A 26,652-nucleotide genomic window follows, 5' to 3' on the forward strand; every position below is an offset into this window, starting at 1 on the left:
TTTTGAACATACAGTTCATAAAGGTAACAAACATATTTATCAGAATACTTTATATATGTAAAGCAGTGGCGTAGCTAGAGCTCTTGCCGCCTGGGACGGTCCCTGAGTTTGTCTCCCCTCTCAATACACACCAGAAATACTACAAAAAGTCAAAACGACGTATAGGGAAATAAATTAAAACACTATATTTATTTTTGAAGTAAAACTTTAATTTCAACATTCTAAAATGTTACTTTTCTTGCTTTTTTGTTAGCAAAATCGTCGATGACATTGACGAAGTCTATTTCATAGTAATGTAGGTAATTCTTAATCAAATTTTATTTAGAAAAATTCCTCTCACAAGTAGCAATACTTACAGCATTTGTGAGGAAAATTTGCAGTAATTACAATATTTGGAACTGAGTTCTCGAGACTGTATTTTAGAATTAACTGCAAAAGTTCAAAAAAGGTTCAAATTGCCGCGGACTGCCTCCTCCGCACTCCCCCCCCCCCCTAGCTACGCCACTGATGTAAAGATGTATTTAAAAACATTTCGAGTAACAAATTTAAGATATTATAATTGTAAAAAATAAAACTTTTAAACTAGTATGTATTTCAATTATCCTCTATAAGATTCTGTAGTGCAATTCAGTGTTACAAAGTCACATAAAGTAATCCCTCACTCTAAATGTTATATAACAAATTGTTAAAATCTCTAATTACTGTTTAACAAAAATACTAATAAGATTTTAGTAATTCATAATACAACATTTCTTTATCTTTAGTTTGCTATACCTTATTGAACTGCCCATAGAAAGTTCAGTCATCCAGTAAATGTAGTGTATGGAGAGCATCAGATTCATCATAATTCATGTTCATAATTCATCAAAGATTCGAATTCAATGTAGTGACTTCACTTTTGCACTTTCATTCTTTTCATCTATGGTAATTAATGATGGCAATGCCATCATAACTTTACCTCTTGCAGCAATACAGGCTTGATTTTTTTTTAATGCTGATTTTAGAAAAATGACAGTGGAATTTTAAGCTCATCCACGAAAGTTTGCAAGCCTATACGAGTACACTGTCGCGCCGGCAATATGTGCAATGTGTGCGACGCACACAGGCGCCAGGATAGTAAAAGGCGCCAAAGATTTCAGGCGAGGAGGAAATACTTAAAAAAAAATATTATTCATTAATTATATCAAAATAAATTACATTTTTGTTTAAATTTTAATTATATTTTATAGATTTGTCTTAAACAAATTATTTATAATCACTTATTTGTTATTATTCCTTAAGATCATATTTTATTCTGATCCTAGTTCAAGTAGTTGAGCATACACAAGTAAAAACTTGAACTTGCGTGAGTTTAATGTTTACAGGATGGCGCGCGTTTGAATTTGTTTAATCTTGTTCACACTCGCATTTGCTCTAAACATATATAAGAAAATCTGCTGCAGTTTTTAACTTTATTCTATATTCTGCTATTATCAGCAGAATATAGGCAACATCTTGCAATATACTTGAATCGTAATGAGAAAAAATTGAATCATTTGAACAATTACAAAAAATGGACAGAATTAATTACATCCTTAAAAAATAAAACATGTATTGATCAGCAAACAGTTTTAGATAATGAAAGGAAACGCTGGTATGAAGTTATAAAAAGAATAATACAGTTTTTAGGCAAACAGAATCTAGCTCTTCGTGGTAAAAGTAATGAACTTTACGATCGCAACAATGGCAAGTTTTTAAAAATGCATTGAGATGTTTGAAAAGTTTGATCCTTTTATATCGGAACACACGCGACGTGTAGCTAATGATCCTGATTTTAAAAATATGCCCTCCTATTTTAGGAGATAAAATTCAAAATAAAATACTCACTTGATTGACATCAAATATTAAAAATAACGTTTTTATAAAGTGTTTTTTTTTTTATTGGGGGGAGGGATATAGGGTAGGCTGACCATATTTCTGAGACAAAAACGGGACATTGGGATGGCAAAAACGGGACGGCGTTGTGTAATATTCTGTATTCATGATAAAGTAAGACAATAAAAAAGTTTTATTACGTAAACACATTGAGCTTATCATTATTCTTCAGTGACGGAACCCATACAAAAGTTTAAGTTGACGTAGAGGGGGGTGGGAGACTGCATTTCGCCATGATCTCGAAATGAATATTTCTCCGATGAAGTGATCTTACGCAGCAAATTTCGTTCTTTCAACACTTTATCATAAAACTTCTCACACTCCATGACACAATTTTGTCTTACAACTAACATAGCCCTCATTGTCTCAACACTTAATCTAGATTTCTCCTCTGACCACATACTGTTCATAACAGAAAATATTCTCTCAACAGGTGCTGTACTTCCTGAAAGATAAAGAATAAACTCTAGAATATTACAAAAGTCTAGGCGTTTTTCGCTCATTTCAGAAAAAATCTGTACCTATCAGATACAAGAATGTTTTCTTTATTTCATGTATCCAACTGCCTCACAATTATAGATATTATTGAGGTTCCACTGATCGAATACACGAGATGTTCAATGTTCATGACTACTTCTGTAGCTGAAATATTCTGATTTGGTACGTGCTGAAGAAAATTTTGGTTTATAAATTTTATTTATCAATGTCGACAAGCAGTCATTTGCGCGACAACTTCGACCGTGACAGACAGTATGATAAGCAACAGGAGCGTCACTTGCTGCAATTTTATCGCTTTCACTATCACCATCCTATCAGCATCCTTATGTTTCTGGCTTCGTAGATGTTGGTTGATATGGCACTTTTGCCTCCATGAGCAACGGAAAAATGGACATTACGGCGTTGGCATGCCACTTTTGTTCCATCACTACACAGCTTGTCCAGTTTAATAAATTTGAATTCTTTCTGGAGATTGTCATTAAAACTGCAGTTTCACTTCTTTGACATTTCAAGGATAGACTTAAAGTTTTAAAAAATAAGACTTAAAACTTTTAAAAATATGAAATTTAAACCACTGGTATTGAATAACAAAGCCATCGGTTAGTATACGGGCAAAACAAAAACTAACGCTACAGCAAAACAGACGCCGTGCTTGAGACGCGCAACTGTTGCCATGTATTTTTTATTTTCTCTCAATAACTGCAGATATCGATATTTAATATCGAACAATGCAACTCCATGGTTATACAAATTACTGGTATCCATGATATTGATATGCGATTATAGGTTATGAATAATAATTTATGATTGATCAATATTAAAGTATATTTATAGTTTTTATTATAAACGGCACAAAATTGACATTTTTATTAAAACGACGGAACGGCCGGGAAATATGAAAAAACGGTACTGTCCCGTTCCAAACGGTACGTATGGTCAGCCTAGTATAGGTGCACTAACTAAAGTTTTGCGCACAGGCACCGGACACTACTGGCGTGCCCCTGTAGGAGTAGGATATTAGTAATGCAGGTGGGCCAAGCATAGAACTTTTCATGCTACCTCAGGCCTCCAGCAAGTTGAGATGGTGGTCTCACATCAGATGATGAAATTCATCTCCCGCCTTAAGTCACATATCCATGCTCACAGTGGGGTATGAACCTACTTAATTGAGGAGCAGGTATGCCAACCAAGTTAGCAAAACACTTGCAGATTATTCGAACTTTGTTAAAAGTTCAAAACTCTCTCGAAAATTGATGTAATAAATATGCAATCTCTGCTGGACCAAAAGGTTCGTAAAATCAAATTGATTTGCTAATAAATTATCAATTATTAAATATTTTAAGTTTTAAAATTTTAATTTATATTTCTTACAAGACCTTGATATGACTATATTTGGGCTACTTGTGTATAGATTTGGCCTGCTTGGTTCTGAAGGATAAAGAAGAGTTACAAAGATGATATTGGGATTATGGAATGTATATTATGAGAACGATTTGAAGTGCGTGGATTGTGGACACTGGTAAACAGAAGAAACAGGAATGATATTAGAAGCACATAAAATTCGGAAAGGGGCCATTATAGAATATCAGCTGAGTTGTTGAAAATTTTCATTATAGAGAAGGTGGAGAGAGAGAAAGATGTGGAAGATGAGTTTGTGTGTGGTTAAGAAAGAGGTAAAAATAAGATTTTTTTTTCTCTCTCTCTCACACAATAGTGAGAGAGTGGAACAGTTGTTGAATGTGAGTTTAAGTAGCTGACGTTTCATACTTTTCCGTATTTCCTAATGAAAACACTGGGGATCTTGTTTAATTGGACACCTTAGCTGACATTATGCCACACTGTGATGTAAAACATACTGTAAGTATGGTTTAAACCAATACAAAATATAATTTAATTGGAATGTCATAAAATGCCCAGTTGTCCAATCTTCGCAGCTAGGTAAGTATTGGCTATGAGTTTGAAGTCCCAACTGCTCTTTGCATTCCTTACAAGCTGCATGGAGGGACTCCTCCATAAGGATCAAAATGAGATAAATTCTCAATTACCTAGCTTGTATATCTAAACTGATATTTTAATTTTTATTTGATGACCGAGTGCACCTTTTAAGCTAAGAGTATTAGTTTGCTTAAAACTGGCAATTAGATACTTGCACGTTTAGGCTGAAACGTGAAAATTCACAATAAATTGAGGTCCCAGTCAGTGCAGTCAAGACTCACATTAAAGTGTAATGAACAATAAATCATTCATCTATTAATGGAAAAGTAATAAAAAAAAACTAACAATCCCTTCATTGCACTGAGTGATGATTATTACTGCTTGAAAACAATTTCTTGTGCACAGGCTGTCCGACTAGAACTTTTTTCCTAAGCATTCTATCGAATGATTCCCGAGTTAGTTAATCTTTGGCAAGGGGAAAGAGGGTTTTTCCCCCTCCCGGAAACTCAAGAAAATCGACCGTATAACCCACACTACTTCAGACAATAAATATGTTGTATTAGGATTATGGACCACGAGATGGCAGCACTTGTTTGTCGCTTCTTCAATACTATTTAATCTTCACTAAATAAAATTAGTGACAGTCAACTATCTCTGATTGGCTATGGTGGAGATTGAACTGCCACACTGCTCTCCAAAAGTTAGATAGGGATAAAACGGCCTCACCTACTTCAATGATGGAAAAAAAGGCGTCAGCGGATAGGATAACATAACTTAAACTGCATTTAAACTTTTCCCATATTTGGGAGAAATTGCCGCTGCAGGGAAGGCATTTCTTGTCCTTATTATATGGGAATGTTTCAAAGGTTAAAGCAGCAAATACTCATGTGAATGACTTTATTCTGACATAAGCATGATGCATAATTGACTTTGGTACGCATCAGTTTTTGACATCAAAGCCAAATATGTTTATGCCATTAATTCCATTTATAGCACGAAGGTATCTATTTCAACAAAGAAGAAATTGATGTCAAGTGACTTTAATTCAGAAAACGACATTGGTGTCAGTTGCGAACCGCTTATTAACTAGGCATTTGACGTAGCTTGGAATGATATTATCATATCAAATAAAAAAAAATCATCTACTGCTTTTTATTCTAAAGCTAGTAAGGGATATCGTTTTTTTAGTCCTATATAACCTTTTTGAGGCAATTGGTTTTTTACACGTAACCAATCAGTGGTATCTGGCCCAAACTGCCAATGATATTAAAACTGTGAAGAGAGGACGGCAGAAAACTGCCGCCATTCCATGGTTCCTAACATAATATACTATCGTATGAAATAGCGTGGATTCTACAGCCGATTTCTTGAGTTTCACCGGACAAGAAACCCAAGTTTCCGGGGGAGAAAAAAAAACAAAAAAAACCTGCTTACTTCTGCAAAGATCGACTAACTCGGGAACCATGTCTTAAAAAGACTTAGAAAAAGTTCCTCTAGTCGGCGACAAGAATGAAATTTAGAACGATCTTTTCTTCGGGATGTGGACGGATGCAAACACCATTTCTACAGGGCTACATAGGCTTTTTGGCTTTTTTGTATCAAATAATAAAAAATAATAAAACCAAATGCATGAGAGAGAGAGAGAGAGAGAGAGTGAATCCTATTCAAGGAATTCTGTGAATGCTAGTGTATTGCTTTGGTACAAAGTGCACACAAACCTTTTTGGTCAAGATGAGCATGAACGATGCTGTGCACACTGTCTAGTGACTTGTCACTCAGTTTAATTCACTTGTTTTCTTTTTTTAAGATATTTACTGTACTAGGAACATATCCGCGCGGTTAGCCTAGTGGCTATGCGCTTCGCAACCCTATGTCTGGGGAAGGATCGATTCCCGTCGAAGACGTGAGGAACTTGAGGATCTTCCTCGGGCATAGCCAAGTTAGCCGGTCTTCGGCGCGGGCAGTAGGGTTTTTCCCGCCAATTTATCTGGCGGTTTTCATTCCGCAAACCGACCCCGTGAACATACGCTTCTACAGCCAAAAATATACCCCCCCCCCCCAGTGGCAGACTAGGCGACAGGTCGGTTGGGAGTGGTACTAACAAGTAGTCGCATCTAAGTAAGTAACACGGGGACCCTGCATAGGAAGCGGGAATAACGCGTAGTGAAAAGAAGACTGTACTAGGAACATATTCATTCTCAGTGGATGCATCTGCGTACCCTGTGTTGGTTACTCCTTTTTTATGGACATTTGTCCTGCTCTGTATCGATCCATACGACAAAATTTCCGGATTTCAGGTATCTTGCAACTTATGATCAACCATGTAATTGTTCATGTTATGCCATTTCTTGATCATACGATCTCCCCTAGAAGTAACGTTTTCTCATGCAATGTGCTGCTACTAACTTATTTTTTGACATCCTGAATATCTATTATTAAAATCATTACTTTCATATTTACAAGAGACTAACTTACCACTGTGAAATTGATTCCCAGGAAGACAAAGGCTGAATATTGCCATCCTAACAAATAAGGATCGTCAATGTGAAGTGGGAAACAGAGTCCGTTACTGGAGTAAAATCCATAATCATGTGACCATTGAATTACAGGAAATAGGGCTAATATTAATCCGACTGACCATACTGCTAAGAGACTGTATCGTGCAGATGTTATGGTCACCACTCGAATGTTCGTACGAATGCAGCGATACCTTTCAAGGGTTATGAGGCATAGGATAAAGACAGACACTTCACTCGATACCATCGCGATTATGCCACACACTGTACATTGCCAACTGGACATCCACGCATGGGCATACTTGTTGTATTTGTCTCTGAAAACGACGTCTTGAGCACCAATTGCAAGCAAGTAGATTCCCATTAACAGATCAGCAACTAGATTAAGAGCAACAGGACGATCATTATTCCATGCATATCTATATGTAATATGGTAAAACGTTTTGTTTTCATTCATGTTTTCACTATTATGGTAATTTTAATTTTTTTTTTTTTTTTGTAATATAATTTCTTGCAGTCGCATTTGTATTTTAATATTTGCTTTTTGACTTTTAGCTGTACTTACCAGACAAATTTTTGATAAAAAGGGATAATACCCTGTCTTCTTTCCTGGACAGCATACGCCACGTGAGTACTATGGAATTTCCTAAACATGTCATCAGTGCCACGATCCAGACAGACATGCGTAGAAGAGGCCTCATTAACAGATGCTCTGTCGATGACAAACCATCCGTTTTTGGACCGCATATCCTGACATACGGAGCATAACTACAATAGTGGAACTTCTTGAAATAGCTGAAAAAAAAAAAAAAAAAAAAGAGTTTATACTGAATAATTTATTTAAATTATGATGTGATTTCTTTTGCGCTTATCCAGTAAGGGCAGGGAAAATATTAACAACTTTTTTTTTCTGTCTAAAAGTTTATATATATACATACACTCGTATAATGGTATAGGAAGTCGATCTATACTGGTCGTTTCTATGGTCCTACTAAACCTTACCATTACTCTAAATCAGTATTTCCCAACGTTTTTTGGATCATGCCCCACATCAACGCTTCAGAGATTTTGATGCCCCCCCCCACCGACAATGGTGAGTGTTTTGAGTATATCAGCGATGAGGTGACGAATCCAACATCGTTTTCTAATTGCCCCCCCAAAATATTCAGATTGACCCCCTGTGGGGCGTACGCCCCACAGGGGGTCAATCTGAATATTTTGGAAAACAGACTTTGGAAAACAGACCATTATGCATTGCACAAGAACTTCTCCTTCTTTTTGATTACATACGAGTACGTCACCTCATTCCACAGTGCACCTTTATTACAGAAACTAAGCATCCTATTATCTTGCAAACCGTTCAAAAATGTAAAAAGCTTCTTAAGATCTTCATAAGACAACAATTCCCTCCACGCCAAAAAAATAAAATACATTTGTTTACATAACCCTTGTATCAAGCCTTGCAAAAGCTAGGAACAAGCCTGCTTGACTCAGTGTGTAACGACGATACTATTCGTTCGGAAAGACGTGGGCTTGAATCCCGTCGAGGACGTGAAAACTAATTTATTTCGCATTCAGCTAACTCGCCTTCAATCGAAATGTCTTTTATAAAGGCATGATAAGATAGCTGGTCTCGTACGAAGAGAAGAAAGGGTTTATCTCTCTCTCTCTCTCTCTCTCGAAAAACTCTGGTTTTTATCCCTCAAAGTAGATAATTATCATATTATACTGACCCCAAAGTCTTAACTGCTTCAGCCGTCATATGCGATTCAAGCAGCAAAGGCCAGACTGCCCAAGCTACAAAATCAGAGAAAAAGAACATAAAAGTTCATAAGAAAATAAAGCTCATAAAATACAAGAAAAATCAGATCTGACTGGACTACTTCACTTCTGGTAACAGCACCTCTCTTGTTCACTCGCAACATAAGCCTTCGTTTGGGAAGATAGATCTAGATTCCAATCCAGTCTATGGTGCGAGGAATCTTAAGGGTTTTTTTTAACCAAAGGTGAATTAGCCGATCACAGTTGGCTACAGGTTTTTTCATTCCGCAAAACAAGCAAATCGACTGGGGAAAACACAGTTAACATAATGTACTGGCCTCGTCTCAGTTACCGTAATCGAAACTTTTCACAACCATTCTTGTTGCCTGAAGTGGTATGGCAAAGTATCATTTTTAATGTTTAGAACAGTGGGTATTCACAGTTCCATTCTAGTGATCCTCATCTCCCCACAAAATCATCCACGGCCACAGCGTCCGTGGATGATTTTGTGGATTATCTTGAATGGATACAAATACAGAATCTTTCGTAGAATTTTTCAGACAGTCGTGTAAAGTACACATCCACGTGTCTTGTGCACTGCAGTAATTAACGCTGTTATCGCGACCTCTGCCAGGTCGAACTCCCAACAATCCCGTTTCTTCAAAACGGCTAATCATCAGTCGCAGACCGCGCGGTTTAGCCTAGTGGCTATGCGCTTCTCAACCATATGCCTGGGGAAGGAGTGTCCTGGGTTCCATTCCCGTCGCCGACGTGAGGAGCTTAAGGATCTTCCTCAGCCATAGCCAAGTTAGCCGGTCTTGGGCATGGACAGCAGGATTTTTCCCGCGCCAGTTTATCTGGGGGAGTTTCATCCCGCAAGCAGGCAAACCTGCCCCCTGAAACACACGGATCTACAGCCATAAATACTTAATCCCCCATGAGGGGGCTCAACTCGCCCCAATAGGGATGGGGAGAAAAGGGAGGAGACTCCATATGAATAAATAAATAAAAATTAGTCGCAGAGCACATGGAGATAGTGGACTTCGTCGAAATTTGTTCAGGCGACGAAATTCGCGAGTGCAGCAACAGCAGCACAATTGTTTAGGTAACACAGCTTCATGAGCAAAGCACACTGGGCAAGGTTAGTGACATCACTGTGAACGGTACTAACAACCAGAATGAAGGGAAAAATCCCATGTCCATCTTTTAAAAACCTCCTGGTACCTGCAACTCAGCAGGTACAGAGTTTACAAAGTCCCCTGGTGGCGAATTTTGTAACCAAATTTTTTTTTACTCAGATATCGCTTCCGCATGACGCACAATGTATTCCTGCAAAGTTTCGCAGCATTTGGATCACTGGGCGTCGCTCCACAAGGCTTCAATAGGAATACTTTAATTTTGATCACCCCTATATATTATACTCTAGCACATTAAGCATGTCTTTCTTCATTATTCTGGAAGCCAACTGTGAATTTAGAGTAAATTGTGCGAATAATATTCAGACTTTTGGAGTAGCATAAATGCTATTTGGGTTAAAACTAACTAATCATATTATCTAGCTATGCATGATAAATCATTCACTTTGGGTGTAATATAATACAATTAATTCTTCACTTAGTGTGATTTTATCTATGTGAGTTGCATTTCTATCGAGGAAAATGGTCGAAATGATTTAATATTCATTCTATGTGAAGGTTATATTTTGTGTTGCTTGTCTCATATAGAGTAAGCCATACAATTTATTTTCCCCCCCGTATGCAAATTTACTTGTATTTAAAATAAATAAAATTTAGAAAAATTTTCAATAAACACGTATTGGTAGAACTTGCCACTTATCACATATGCTTTTCGTCGAACAAATAGCTGCGGTCCAGTCACTCGGCAACGTTGAAACTTTGCCGAGTGACTGGACCGCAGCTATTTGTTCGACAATGAAAGTGCAGACCACATTTTTTATGTGTGCGCTCAATCATAGCACAAGGAACTCCTCAGTGAATAAATTTTCTTTATATATATCTATATATATATATATATATATATATATACATACATACATACATACATATATACACAATATAGTGGAGTTACTGAGCACGCACTTTGCAAAAGTATATCATCCAGGTGGAGACATTGAAAAAATGAAGGAGCCATTAGTTTATACGGAAATTGTGGTGAATGAAGTGGAGGTGAATAGTCTATTACAGAACTTTAATGTGAATACATCTGTGGGATTGGATGGTATACCGGCACGGGTCTTGCGTGAACCGGCTAAGCAATTATCAGTGCCCTTGACCATGTTGTTTAATCTGAGTCTTGGGTCTGGTTTAGTCCCGAAGGCGTGGAAAGAGGGGAAAATAGTTTCACTGCATAAAGGAGGATCCAAGACTACGGTTGCAAATTACCGACCGATCAGCATATCAGGAGTTGTCAATGTCTTGGAGAAAGTAGTCATGAGAAAAATACAGGAATGGATTGATGAAAATGAGATACTGTACGGGGGACAGCACTTTGTAAAGGGTAGATCATGCCTGAGTAATTTGCTCAAGTTTTATAACAAGGTGACGGCTGAACTGGATAAGGGAAATGGGTTTACAGTGATACTGCTGGACCTGGCAAAGGCGTTTGACAGGATACCACATGGAATTCTAATCCGTAAACTACAACATATGGGAATGGATATAGGGTTGGTGAGGTGGATAGGTGGGTGGTTGATGGAGAGATATCAAAGAGTAGTTTATTCAGGAGTGGAGTCCAAAACACGGCCTGTGACTAGTGGGGTTCTGTTCTTGGACCACTGCTGTTTGATCTGTTCATTAACGATATAGGGAAGGATCTAAGTGGAACAATTCATTTGTTCGCTGATGATGCAAAGTTGGGTAGGGCAATAGTGAATGCAGAAGATGTCAAAGTCTTGCAGAATGACTTAGGTAGATTGGAGTTCTGGGCTAAGGAGAATGGATGTCAATTTAATGTGGCAAAGTGTAAGGTTATGCATTTTGGGGTGAAAAGATTAGCAGCAGTATACCACAGGGGTGGAACTGTACTCCAAGAGATTGATGAGGCCAGGGACTTGGGAGTGTTGGTGGATAGGGAGATGAAGTTTAGGGGGCACATTGCGAAAGTAGCTAAATCAGCTCATCAACTCACTTAGTTGTTGAAAAATACCTTAACGAGCAGAGACAAGCAAGTTATTGTACCTCTGTACCGAGCAGAGGTACAATAACCTTGATAAGACCTCATCTTGACTACTGTGCCCAGATTTGGTCACCTCGGTTCCTTCTTGATGGGGAGGAGGTGGAGAGGATCCAGAGGCGAGTGACTAAGATGATAGCAGGTCTATGGAATGAACCATATGAGAACAGGTTGAAAATTTGTGGGTTGCAGAAACTGGTTGATAGGCAGAAAAGGGGAGATATGATTGAGCCATTCAAATTGCTAAAAGGATTCTATAAGATTAATTCAGAGGATATTTTTGAGATCAGGACTGGTGGTGGGAGAACTAGCAGACACCTATGGAAGCTGGACAAGAGTGTGGTTAGCAGTGGTGTTAGAGCTGGGTTCTTTACTTTTAGAGTCGTAAATGAGTGGAATAAGCTGCCAGAGTCTGTTGTGGGTGCTATGACAGTGAGCGAGTTCAAGGCAAGGTATGATAGATACTGTGAGAATGTCGTATAGTTGTGTGGACATGAAGTTTAGGGCCTCCCTCGATGAGTCTGACTCCCTGGAGTAGCCCGAAAATAATAATAATAATAATAATAATAATAATAATAATACATACATACATACATACAGTATATATTAATTTTCATGATGGCGCACGTGGACACCTTCAAAACATGAGCCTTCTCAGGAATTTTCAAATTTCTGATGACAACCAATCAGGTTGAAACAGTGTAATCAATTTTGCCCTCTTCCCCCCCCCCCCTAGATCTTACACGCTCTCGTGTATTGAAGTGATATTGAAACTTTTAAACCTTAGTCAAGTACACTAATACATAACATAGAAAAGTGCATATACTGAAAGAAAAAACGTTCTCAGATCTTCATCTTCTCTGCACATAAGATATCTTTTATTTTGTGTTATTTAAAATTTTCGTATCTAAAAAAACATAACTTAGCGAAAGATATTTGGCAACATTCAACTAATCTCGTTGATAGCCGCAAAATTAAATTAAATTAATTAATATAACTAGTTCATTTAATGTGATTAAACTTCTTTTAAGTTTAAATGGCAACGAGTTCATTTTGAGTGAATTTTAAAATAAACTATGATTGGACGTGTTTTATCATATAGCGTATTTACCTGCGAAAGTCCATCTATCATAATAACTTCTAAGCATTAATCGAAGACAGAGCAATATAATTAGCGATGCTAAAACTGCTTCTACTTCTTGTTAAGTTAAATTTTCATATTTTAAGCCATCTGAAAACTTTAGCCACACTCCCAGGATAAACTTTGAATGATGCGCGCTTCCATCAATCAAAGCCTATTGAGGGCATTTTAAAAAATACATCTGGTTTAATGCATATATATATACAAGAGGATGGAAAATTATTCTAAGTCATATACCAATCCAAACACGCTTATAGATCACGTGTAGCTAAGCTACTAATTGGCAAAAATACGAGAAGCATAATGAAGATGTACTCACATGAATTCGAGACTTGATAACGGTTGGAAATGGTTCAGATCGATGTTGGATATTTCCATGCCATCCAAATGTCTAATAAAACAAATAAGAACTTGTTGGATCCTTAAATTATATACATCTTAATAACACTATGTAAATATAAAAATACTACTACAGAAAGAGAAAGAGACCAGCAAAGGATTATTTAATTGATCAATAATTTGCCAGCCTCTTCATCGGTGGCTGCTATAATTAGTGATAGACATGGGCCAGCTATCTCTGATTGGCTACCGGTGGAGATTTAACTGCCCACTCAGTCTTCAAAAGCTAGATAGGGTTAAAAGGCCTCGCCTACTCCCTATAAGGGAATAGAAGGCGTTAGCTGATTTATTTATTTATAATTTTGTACTCCAATTTTGAGAGAGAGTAGCCCTGTCTTAAGATCAGTAAGAATATAGTTAATACTGAACCAAGTGCTAACGACAAAGCTACATTAACTTAATGTTAACTTATTGACATAATATATTTAGTTGTGCTTTTTACAACTAAATATAATACGATTAAATTCTGGTTTAATCAGTTTCGCTGAAAATGGTAATATTGATTACTTTTTGGGTATCACTTGAAAATTCGGCATCATTAGACGATTATCAACGGGTATATAGTACAGTATCGCAGTATAAAACCGCTAAGCTTCTTTTTGGTGAATTGAAAAAATGACATATTTGGTCTTTATAGCGAGGTTTCCCGTCTCATCTAACCGTGCTTACGGTACTAAAATATTTTAAGTTTTCAGTTTTTCATGAATAGGATTTACATAAAAACACTTTACTGGATAAAAGTTCTTTCAAACACTTTAATTCGTAACTGAGTTCAGGTTTCTCAGGAATTTCAGCTGAGTTTTGGAACCTCCATAGCTCAGTCGGTATTGACGATACCTATTGTTTGGAAATCTGGGTTCGGATCTCGTCTAGGATACGTAGACCTTTATAAGCGCTTTTCAACTGAAAGTGAGTCGGATGGTCTCATACAGCAGTGTTAAGGTTCTGCCATTCAGAAATCGGGTTTTTCATATCCTAGAAAACAGGCTAGAAAAAATCACACGCGATTTATAGACAAAACATATTCAGTAGGCAAAAGACAACTACACTAAAGCCCAGTCATTATCACAGTACTCGTAAGTACCATGATGATGATTTAGTATTTTCTTTGCTATAAAGTTTATCAATAATTTATTGCTACTCTCGTTTCTTGACTAATCAAGAAAATAAATAAATAATTAATTAAAGGAAGAAGGAGAATATTTAGAACACATATTAATCTAACCTAATGTGTTTGAGCACGTCTTGAAAAAAATATGTAGCTGAAAATCACGACTAAGGAATATTTGAGGGTTTATTTTATTTTTTTGTGTGTAATACCTATCTTTCTTTTTTCTTTTGCTTTAATTTCTGCTACAGAAAATCGGGCGTTACAAATTGTACAGAAAATTACATCTGCTTTAGTTATAAACGTATATAATCGTATTACGTAGAAAAATATCTGCATTATAACAAAAAAATTCTTATATATATATATATATATATTTTTTTTTTCTAGAAATAACTGGAACTTGACGTTAATTGGAATTTAATGATGGAAGAGACTTGCAGACTGCATTTATTAGCAACAAGACATTTTTACGGAATGTAGCCGTCAAGTTTTGAATAAACCGAACGCAAGTGGAGATGGAACGGGTTGTTTTTCTGCAAGTTTATAAAGACAGGCACAAGTTTATAAGCCATGGTTTCAAAATTAAGTGACGGAAGAACAAGTGGGGCATCAAAATAGCTGGAATAAACTGCCTCGGGATAGACAGTCCTGATAAATCAAGGAAAGCAAGATAAATATTTACTGCTGGATGGGATGTAGAATTAAGAATAACAAAAAAAAAAATAGATACCACTGTTTGATACATATAGAGGAAACTTACCAGTCCTGGTATAGATTTTCAGCTCGAATTATTACTCGCTACTTACTAACAAATATTAATACCAGTATCAGAGAACACTGAATATCTTGCTTGTTTCTAGGAGAACTTTTCCTAGAAACTCTGAGGCATAATTTTCGTTTAGACCGGCCGAACTGCTGTACTTCAAAACAGTAATGCAGGGGGGGGGAAGACTCCCACGGATCCGATACTCAACTGGCTGATGAGATTTAGTACCCAGAATTATTACTAAATTTTTATCAGTATTGCTGTTCTTTAAGCATATAATTGAACTTCCCTGCTGGATAGCTTTAATGAAATTAGGTATTTGGATTATTCGCTAAAATTTGTTCACACATTTTAATGTTGGTTTAAATCTGCTTTTATTCGATTTTGGTTTAAATCGGATAATTTAAATTACCATCGAGTACAAAATGCACCTTTTTTTTCATATAATCCTCTTGGTTCATTTCGTCACAGATATCATCAATCGCCAACTGATGTATAACACAATTGCTTTCTTCTTTCAACCTGGAGTTGAATAATATAAAATTACAAGATTATATAAATTAAGTGGATATTAAATCAAACATCATTTCAAAGCCGGATACAGAAACTATAAAAGTTTCGTGCGAAAATTGACCAGAGAGCTTGCAGGAATACACTCGCCCATACTACGAGTTGCCCTAGCCGAACCTTATAGGAGCGACGAACGTCAGAGGCTAGGCAGAAACCTAATGAATTAGAAGATTTCAAATTTGAAAAGGGAACCACTGTTTTTTTTATTTTTCGTAAAGAAAATCTGTTTATTATACGACGTTCTGATTAATACGCATAGAACAGAGCATATAACAGAATTTTTTTATGAATAAGAAAAACAGTTGTTACACAAAATCGCCTTTCCGGCTAAGGTTGCACATTGAGAGCTGTACCCGGCCCACAGGTCGCTTTTATCATTTGAGATTTCCCCGAAAGTTTATCAACAACAACAGAGGCACCCCCCCCCCCCTGTAGCTCAGTCGGTTTCGACTGTGTTCTTTGGTTGGAAAGACCTGGATTCGTATTCCGTCTAGGAAGCGAAGATCCAGTCGTCTGCGTTTTTTTGAATTGTTAACACTAGAGGGCTATATGGTATGTCGCGTTTGTGGATAGCTCCTGAACAGATAAGTGATATTTTGAGTAAAAATTGATGAATTTGCATAGTATTTACATAGTATTGTTTACTTTTAGTAATTTAGCGAGTCTGGGTGATTTTTGTGTGTTTTTTGAGTATTTTAATAGTAAATTGATAGATACGATTATCTGTGCACATGGCTCCCATAAAGAGGAATACAAAGATGGCGTCCAGGTCGCCATATTTGTCTAAAAATCTTAACTTAAAGGATTTGATTCAGTGTACCGTTTGCGAAATGTATGCATTGAGGAGAGCGGTTGGAGTCTGGTTAAACAACGATAGTAGAGTGCATGTGTGCATAAAGTGTAAAGAATGTGAGGATTTAAGGAATGCTTCAGGTCGTGCGAGTGATATCGTTGATGAAAGTGAGAATCTAGATAACAGTGATATTCAATGTATGAATGGTGATATTTGCGAGGTAGTACAGGTAGCGAGGTAGTATAGCTGTGAGAGTGGCGTTGAAAGTGAGATTGAAGGTAAACATACAGAACGATTGAATGAATCATCGGAGAATAAAAATGATGACACTGATGCAATGAGTGAGATCGCTTTATTACGCGGAGCGATACATAGGGCAAATCGGTAGCTGGAGCGTTGGCAAAAATGTTTACCAAGCGTACCGACTAATAATCGGCAAAAGTATGATAGAAAAAATAAGGGTATGATAGTGAGTGTAAACAAAATGAAAGAGCGTGTGTTGTATGGAGATTCCTTAGTAAGAGGTGTGTTGTTGAAAGTTTAACAAAATCGTACCAACCCGGTGCGAACGTTAAGAATGTAAGCGAGTCAATTAGAATGCAAAAGCAGAGGGTGAAAGAATTGATAGTGGTGGCAGGTACAAATGATTTGAAAGGAAACAAAAAGGCTATGAGTGAGGATGTGAAGGAATTGCTTGAGGTAGCAAAAGAGAAGAGTGATAGAGTTAGGTTGGTGAGTCTGTTTCCTCAGTATGACAGTGAAGAGTATAGAAGGAGGGCCATAATTGTTAATGACTTTATGCGTGAATTATGTTTGATGAGTGCTGTGGAATTTGTGGATGTGTGGAATGAGCTCGATGGGCGAAAGGATTTATATAAAATGGATGGTTTACATTTGAATGGATTTGGTGTACGGAGACTTGAAAAGGTTTTGTCGAATGTAGTGGAAGTGAATGTGCAGAATCAGGGAAACTAGAGTTATTAAGGGGGGGGAGTAGATATGCAGATTTTAGGGAGACAGTTGAGTATGTGAATGTGTGTAATATGCCCAAGCGAGTAGGAAAGACCACGAATGGGATAGTTAGTATAAGGCATCAAAATAGGAATGGAAGAAATCGGCTTCTGCAATTCATGTATACAAATGCCAGAAGTACTAGGAACAAGAAGGAAGATTTTTGGACTTGGCTGGCACTTCCAGACCACAGGTTATTGACATTAGTGAAACATGGCTGACAGAAGATGACACAGCTGGTGGGATTGAATGTGAGGGGTATGGTGTGTTCAGGAGTGGCAGGGAGAATAAAATGGGGGGAGGAGTGCTATTGATGATAGCTGATGAGCTGCAGCCAAGAAGAATAGAAGTGGAACTGCAGGATAGAGAAAAGAGCACATTTGAGGCTATTTGGTGTGAGATTGAAACTAGCAGAACTAAATATACAGCTGGGTGCTGCTATAGACCAGGTGATGGAATAGATAGTGGAGATAGTATGCATAAGCAAATAGAAGAAATGAGTGGAAGAAGGGTAATTATTATGGGAGATTTCAACTATGGTAACATTGATTGGAAGGAGGAGAGGACACATGGGGGGAAGGAATTGGATTTTATGCGGTTATTAAGGGATAACTATCTGCGACAGCATGTAATGGAAAATACTAGAGGTCAGAGAGTGCTTGACCTGGTAATTGCATCTGAGAATTTGGGCTGTAACGAATATGACCACGTTGCCACCAATTGGTGAGAGTGATCATGGGGTCTTGACTTGGGAGGTGGCTAAAGGTGTGGAATTTACAATTAAGACAGGGTACATGTGGAATTATCGGTCTTGTAAGTATGACAAGCTTAGGAGATTGATTGATTGATTCAGTGCTATGGCATGTACAACTGCAAGGACTAGAAGTTGATAGTGCATGGGAGGCGGTTAAGAAGTGTTTGCATGAAGCAATGGCTTACTGTATACCTAGAGTTTGAATAATAAATAAAAGTAGGGGTTAAATGGATGAATAACACCATTAAGCTTGAGCTGCCAAAAAAGAAACAACTATGGAGGGAATTTAAGGAGAAAGGTGACCTGCAGGCACATGAACAGTATAAAGCGCAGGCCAGAAGGGTAACGAGTGTGGTAAGAAAAGCAAAAACAGATTATGAAAGAACATTGGCCATGCAGAGAATCCTAAACAGTTTTTTCGATATGTTGCAAGTAAAAGAAAAAATGTATATGGCATAATGATTTTAAAGAATGCCGATGGTAGGAGGTAACCGAATCAGTTGATATAGTTGAATTACTGAGCGAGCACTTTGCAAGAATATATCTTCCAGGTGGTGACATTGCAGAAATGAATGAACCAATAGATTATACAGGAATTGTGGTGAATGAAGTGGAGGTGAGTAGTCTATTGCAAAACCTCAATGTCAATACATCTGTGGGATTGGATGGTATACCAGCTCGTGTCGTACGTAAAGCGGCTAAAGAATTGCTAGTACCCTTGATCATTTTGTTTAATTTGAGCCTCGGGTCTGGGTTAGTCCCGAGGGGTTGGAAAGAGGAGAAAATAGTTCCACTGCATAAAGGAGGTTCCAAGACTGCTGTTGTAAATTACCGACCGATTAGCATATCAGGAATCGTCGTCAAGGTCTTGGAAAAATTAGTCAAGAGAAGAATATAGGATTGGATAGATGAAAATAGGATACTGTATAGGGGACAACATGGTTTTGTGAAGGGTAGATCATGCCTCAGTAACTTGCTCACGTTTTATAACACAGTGGCGGCTGAACTGGATAAGGGTAATAGGTTTACAGTGATTATACTGGACCTTGCCAAGGCCTTTGACAGGATACCACATGGAACTCTAATCAGTAAACTGGAGCAGATGGGGATGGATATAGGGTTGGTGAGATGGATAGGAGGGTGGTTGATGGAGAGATACCAGAGTGATTTATTTAGGAGAGGAGTCCAAAAGACGGCTTGTGATGACTAGTGGTGTGCCGCAGGGTTCTCTTCTTGAACCACTACTTTTCAATTTGTTCATTAACGATATAGGAAAGGATCTGAGAGGAAAGGAAGTGTTCACTTGTTTGCTGATGATGCAAAGTTGGGTAGAGCAATTGTGAGTACACAGGATGTCAAAATTTTGCAGGATGATTTGGATAGTTTGGAGGACTGGGCTAGGGAAAATGGATGTCAATTTAATGTGGCAAAGTGTAAGGTTATGCATTTTGGAGTGAAAAGATTAGCAGCAGTATATCACATTAGTGGAACCGTACTCCAGGAGATTGATGAGGCCAGGGATTTGGGAGTGTTGGTGGATAGGGAGTTGAAGTTTAGGGGGCACATTGCAAAAGTGGCTAAATCAGTTCATCAAATCACTTGGTTGCTGAAAAATACTTTAACAAGCAGAGACAAACAAGTTATTGTTCCTGGGTATCGAGCCTTGATAAGACCCCATCTCGACTACTGTGCCCAGATATGGGCCAGGGTTTCTTCTTGATGGGGAGGAGGTGGAGAGGATATCCAGAGACGAGTGACCAAGATGATAGCAGGTCTGTGAAATGAACCTTATGAGAACAGGTTGAAGATTTGTGGGTTGCAAAAATTGGTCGATAGGCGGAAAAGGGAGTGATATGATTGAGACATTCAAATTACTGAAGGGTTTCTGTAGGATTAATCCAGAAGATATTTTTGAGAATAGGACTGGTGGTGGGAGGACTAAGGGGCCATACATGGAAGCTGGGCAAGAATGTGGTTAGCAGGGGGGTGTTAGCGCTAGGTTTTTACTTCGAGAGTGGTGAATGAGTGGAATAAGCTGCCAGAGTCTGTTGTGGATGCTATGACCATGAATGAGTTCAAGGCGAGGTATGATAGATACTTTGTGAATGTCGAATAGTTGTTCTTGACATGATGTTAGGGCCTCCCTCGATGAGTCTGTCGACTCCTTGGAGTTGCCCGAAATAATAATAATAATAATAATAATAATAATAATAATAATAATAATAATAATAATAATAATAACTTTTATCGGCATTTTAACTGAAGGTGAGTTAGCCGATCTCATACGGAAGTGGAAAGGTTTTCCGTCCCGGTAACTCGGGTTTTTCATACCACATAACAGGCAAATCACAAGCAGTTTACAGACATAGGATACTGCTGGAAAAAGGATTAACCGCTCTATTCTATCGGATGTAGTTTCGAAAGCCTGCATGGGCTACGCATAAGCGTAAAACAGGAAGGGAGTTTCAACAAGAAAGAGAAATGATAAAAAAAAGGGTTAATAGTCGTTCGTATTATACACAATTAGATTATGCTTACTAATTTCTCTAAGGACCAGTGGGTTCTTCACAACGGTGGTAAATAATAGAGGATAAACTTCAAATAGTAAAATTTCTCCATAATCAGGAGGAGTAAATATCAATACAGTATCGAGAAATATTTATACAACACACACACACACACACACACACACACACACACACACACACACACACACACACACACACACACACACACACACACACACACACACTATATATATATATATATATTAGGGTTACCAAGTCATTTTATAAACTTGGTTATTTTACTCCTAATCCCAAGTAAGCAAACAGTTAAGTTTGCGCCTGAAACAAAGTTCAAGTCTAAAGATGGTACAACACCAGGGCAACTCATTGTAAAGGTGGGTAAAGCTCTGATCACTATTCTTAGTATTTTCCATAATGTAAAGCACATCTCGCTAAAAGATGTATACTGCAATACATTATGGGTGGGGTCACTACCCAGACTGGTTTCAACCTTTTTTGAGGTCTCCTCAGTGAGTAGCTAGACCCTAAATACCAAGGTTTTAGTAATACAGAGCCTTATCAACTTTACCTATACAAGTTGCAACAAGGTGTAAAAAAAAAATAATAATAATTTCATCTATATCTCCTCCAGAGATTCTTATTAAAAATAAAAACACCTTATAGCAACTTGTATAGGTAAAGTTGATAAGGCTCTGTATTACTAAAACCTTGGTATTTAGGGTCTAGCTACTCATTGAGGAGACCTCAAAAAAGGTTGGAACCGGTCTGGGTAGTGACCCCACCCATAATGTATTGCAGTATACATCTTTTAGATGTATACTGTAGTGAAGTGAGATGTGCTTTACATTATAGAAAATACTAAGAATAGTGATCTATTCTTATATATATATAGGATGCTTTCATTTATTTAATTGATCTTTACAGAACTGTTTTAATGCTCGTAGAGGTTTTTAGTTTTTTTGTCCCCTCTTGTTCTTTTCAGCAGTATCCTTTCACCAGTGGTGTAGCTAGAGCTTTTGCCGCCCTCTTATTACACATCAAAAATACTATAAAAAGTCAAAATGACGTGTAGGGAAATAAATTAAAAGACTATGTTTAGTTTTGAAGTAAATCTTTAATTCCATCACTCTAAAATGTTATTTTTCTTGCTTTTCTGTTAGCAAAATTGTCAGACATTGGCGAAGTCTATTTCATAGTAATGTAGGTAATTCTTAATGAATTTTAATTTAGAAAAACTCCTCTCACAACTAGCAAACTTAAAGCAATTGTGAGGAAAATTCGCAGTAGTATTACAATATTTGGAAATGAGTTCTCGAGACTGTATTTTAGAATTAATACAAAAGTTCAAAAAAGTTCAAAGTGCCGCTCGGGGCGGACCTCCCCATCCGCTCTCCTCTAGCTACGCCTCTGCCTCTCACTCTGTTGACTGACAAACAATCGTTACTCTTTCGTATTGTTTGATAATGTTATACTTTGGAAAAGTGAAAAGTGTGCTGTTACTTTCAATATCTGTAAATACTCCACATGAAAGTGAACTGTGAGTGTTGGCGCCGAAATGTCGAGTATTTATGTAATATCCTAGTTGATAATAAAACGCGACAGGCATCCATTCATGTCCAGACTGTTGACTTAGTTCTTTTGTAATCTGCACACATTTTTCATTTTTGATGTTACCCACTCAGCTCCATTTCATCCAATGCAATTCATTTTTTTGATCTCCAGAAACGTTCCATAGTCACTCCTCAAGGGCAGATCATTTTCTGTTTTGGTTCTTTCTGCCACGTTTCCATATTCTGTTGATACTACGAGTACCTTTTTTTCAGTAACTTTCTAGAATATTAACATTATTTGCCATCAAACGCGTTTAGATCTGTGTACACTCTCTGACGTATGACCATCAGAGGAGGTCTGGTGTGTCTTGAAAAACACTATGTTTCGGGTTTTAAAGAGAAGTTTCCGGATTATGTAGCCTGTATGTTGTTGTCGTGTGGGATTCTCCCAATTTTCCCCATCCGTCCCTTAGGACTGTTTGAGCCCTCCAAATGAGATTTTAATTATGTATTTTTTCCCCTTCTTTTTTTCCTTTTACCTTGCTGTGTCAAGGATTTTTCTATTCATTTAACCGTAACCGTACACAAAGATAAGGTGGTTAGCCCTATATCTCCAGGTGTATTCTATGTCTGTAAGAGGCGTTGAGTTCTCAAGTCCGATTTGCCTGCTTGCGGGATGAAAAACCCCAGATAAACTGGGAGAAAAACCCTGCAGTCCACGCCCAAGACCGGCTAACTTGGCTATGGCTGAGGAAAATCCTTAAGTTCCTCACGTCAGGGACGGAAATCGAACCCAGGACACTCCTTTCCCAGGCATTAGGGTTGCGAAGCGCATAGCCACTCGGCTAACCGCGCGAACTAGTATTATTTTTTATAGTATTATAGTATGTATTTTTTGACTGTAAATCCGTGTGTTCACAGGCCGGTTTGCCTGTTCTAGGGAGGAAATACCCGAGTTTCCGGGTGAAAAAGCCCTCTACCTCCGTATGAGACCGGCTAACTTACCTTTAGTGGAAAGAGGTGAGTTAGCTGCCCATGACATGACATGAGGACCCTGATAAAGGGTCCTCATGTCATGGACGGGAATCGAACCCAGGTCTTTCCGACTAAAGGACTTCGTCTGTACCAACTGAGCTACGGAGGCTCATGTAACCTTTATCTCACTAATGATAGCAGAGACGTCGTGAGGAACTTTGGCGCCTATGGCCAGGAAAGAAAATTGCGCCGTTCTAAAAAAAAAAAAAACACTTTAAAAATCTCAATTTTTGCTCCTATGTAAAATTAGCGCCTATGGCCGGGGCCACATTGGCCATAGCCTCACTACCCCTCTGAATGATAGATTATATTAAATCACATAATTTGGCTATTACCATGTTACGTTTTCCAAAACGTTGCTCTATATATAAATCTGAGGATAATGTTTAGATATTCGAAAATTTAAAAAAAAAAAAACCTCACATACATAGAAATAATGTCGTGACGACTCTTTTCTGTCGTGTTCTAAATCTATCTAGTTTCAAGTCACTTTTATGAATAATACAACTAATTACGAAATGATCACCGATCCAAAAGTAGGGAAATTTATATTTATACTGCGCCACCCTATTCTTAGATTAGTCTATATAAATAGTAGGATCAGTTCTAAATTAAGTTAGCAGTCATCTCATTAGGCCAAATCATCTATTATCATTTTTACTTGGGGTTCCCGCAAGATTCGAATATTTATGAACGGTGCAATAATAAGGAATTCAGGCAAACACAATATTTAGATCAACAAAATAAAACATTTAATATATGATATGGTTAACAAATACAAGAACTCTATTTTAAAATGGAACTATACAATTAACTTAACACATCTTCTTAGGTCACTGATGCTAATTCAATGTTCTAATTTTCATATACTATTCACAGTCTCAAATACACAAATCTTCTTATCTCAAGTTAATATAACAATTTCACATTTATTCAGTCTTCACAAATTTATCAGCTCAATGTTTATATTCACAGCAGGCAATAAACTACGTAAGCTATATTCCAAGCAAATATATTCCCGGACCTTGAGCATCGGAGATATATTACAGTTAATGCTAGAATAGAGAAACTTATACAACTACTCTTACCAGACAATTTCTTCAACACATCAAATTATTGAGAGAGCACTTATGAATTAACTTAATTAACATTAGCGGAACACACATAATAAAATTTCTCCACAGTTCAAACTATACTACTGTTAGTCGCACTTCACTATTCCAAACAACAGTAATTAGGTACTGATATCTGTTCTTATTCACTTTTCTCCAAGTAATCAATATAACCTTTTCCTAGGGCAACACAGAATTAAAATCGTAATCCAGATTAACTGGAACTAATCAGAATTTTCGCATTGACTGTCCAGTTTCCTTTTATCTGATTACGGTATCAACCTTTCTTCATAACAACAGCAGTTTTCGCTTATAACATTAAACTTTATGTTTCACTACTTATAGGTTCACTTCCGAACACTATACTCATAAATCTCTGCCCTGAGGATTATATAATCTGGGTTCCGCAAAACTCTCTCCTCCTTCGCTTAATAATAATTCCTCTCTCTTCCCTGTCTTATCTATGACCTCCCTTCTCTTTCTGCTTTCTCTCTCTATCTCTTTATCTGACCTTCACTCCCACCTTACGTTCGAACGCCACGCTCTACTCCACTCGTGGTTGTTTACGCGTGCGTCTCCATGACAACAGACTGCACGTAAACATTTCGCTAATGTAATGTATGGTCTAATATTATTCATGAGTGATTACATAACATTAAATATTTCACAAATAAAAACAACAGAATATTTAAGCTACTTCTTTAACTTTTTGATTACGTATACAGTTAAATATAAATTAGCACTTTACGTTACACCACATATATTTAGTTACACAAAATTCTAAACATATTATTATTTTATAAACTAATAATAGGTCAAGTTTTGAATAAATATTTAATTAGTAATTCTTAATTAAGGGAAAATAAACAATTTTATATAAACCCTGATTAATATTTAATAAGCCATGTTAAATGTGAATGAAAAATAATAAATTACATAACATAGCTTCATTCACAATTTAACAATAAATAAAAATACAATATCAGATTGAGAAATCACTAATTCATAATTTCCAAAGTCATTAGTATATGAAATTGAGTTATACTCACAGAGATCTCAAGCTGATAAGATTAATGAAAAGGTCCAAAGGCAACGATGTTAAAGGATTGTGTTCCAGGTTTCTAAAATAAAGAAAAATAATCAAGTATAGAACTAGAAATATTTTTTAGAAAATATATTTTAACACTGACTTTTAAGCAAGTAAAAAAAATTCTGCTGTTTAAATACGAATATAACATTACTGCTAAAAATGGTGATGCCAGATTAAAATTAACATGGCTAATGTTCATTTCAAGAAATGCTTTGAGACCGTTACTGTTAGAGTCATAAATTTATGAATACCTGTTGATTAAATCCATTTAATTAGTTTATGTGCTGTATTTAAGTTGCTCAATGTACAGAAAAAAAAGGATTAGTTTACCTCTCAGGTAACTATGGAATATACATATAAAACCACTTTCCTAAATTTGTTTTCATGCGAACATCGTTTTCTGTAAACAAAACCGTATCATTTTATCAAATGCATAAAAAAGGTCAATATTATGGCTTTTGTTAAAAGAAAAAAAAAAAATACTTACAACTTCGAAAGATTTCTTAATTGGTCAAAAAGACGTGGACCTACGAAGGTGAGTTTATTATGAGATATATCCCTGAAAGAAGTAGGGTGAAAAATACACTAAAAATAATATACTTTAGGAATGATAATTAAAATAAAATGCATCAATAATAGCCAAACAATCAAAATTAAATAGCCTTATAAAACCTAGAGTGCACGAAATCTCGCCTAAGAAATTAGAACGAAAGGTACTTCCCACGAACTCGTTACCAAAAGTGCTGCTATTACAGTTTATTTCTAGATCTACTTAGTTTCCGACTGACGAGACCGTGTAGGGGGTTGTTAATTTCTCTGCTGTAATCAGCTATAGCGGAAGTCTGGCTGATTAAAGAATTAGACGGTTAATGGAAGGCTATAAGATTCCGAAAAAAAGATTCAAGATACTAATCTTCTGTAGTAATGGAAGGTAGACAAGAAGTTTTAACATTTATCTTTGCTGGAGATTCTAACT

The 26,652-nt window shown here is 37.0% G+C and overlaps 1 protein-coding gene across 1 annotated transcript in view; it reads right to left on the reverse strand.

Moving 5' to 3' along the window:
- LOC150105746 (relaxin receptor 1-like) overlaps positions 1-26,652 on the reverse strand; it is a 78,711-nt gene that overhangs the window by 27,363 nt on the left and 24,696 nt on the right. The window contains exons 11-15 of the mRNA XM_090395054.1: positions 26,164-26,235; positions 25,636-25,707; positions 13,277-13,348; positions 7,429-7,658; positions 6,823-7,241 (exon numbers count right to left, since the gene is read on the reverse strand). Coding sequence (XP_090251180.1) covers positions 6,823-7,241; positions 7,429-7,658; positions 13,277-13,348; positions 25,636-25,707; positions 26,164-26,235 — 865 coding nt within the window. The remainder of the gene's footprint in view (positions 1-6,822; positions 7,242-7,428; positions 7,659-13,276; positions 13,349-25,635; positions 25,708-26,163; positions 26,236-26,652) is intronic.

The sequence above is a fragment of the Typopeltis vanoorti genome, chromosome 6 (assembly GCF_054136105.1).
Source record: "Typopeltis vanoorti isolate ZY-2024b chromosome 6, IOZ_Tvanoo_1.0, whole genome shotgun sequence".
Classification (NCBI taxonomy): Eukaryota; Metazoa; Arthropoda; class Arachnida; order Uropygi; family Thelyphonidae; genus Typopeltis; species Typopeltis vanoorti.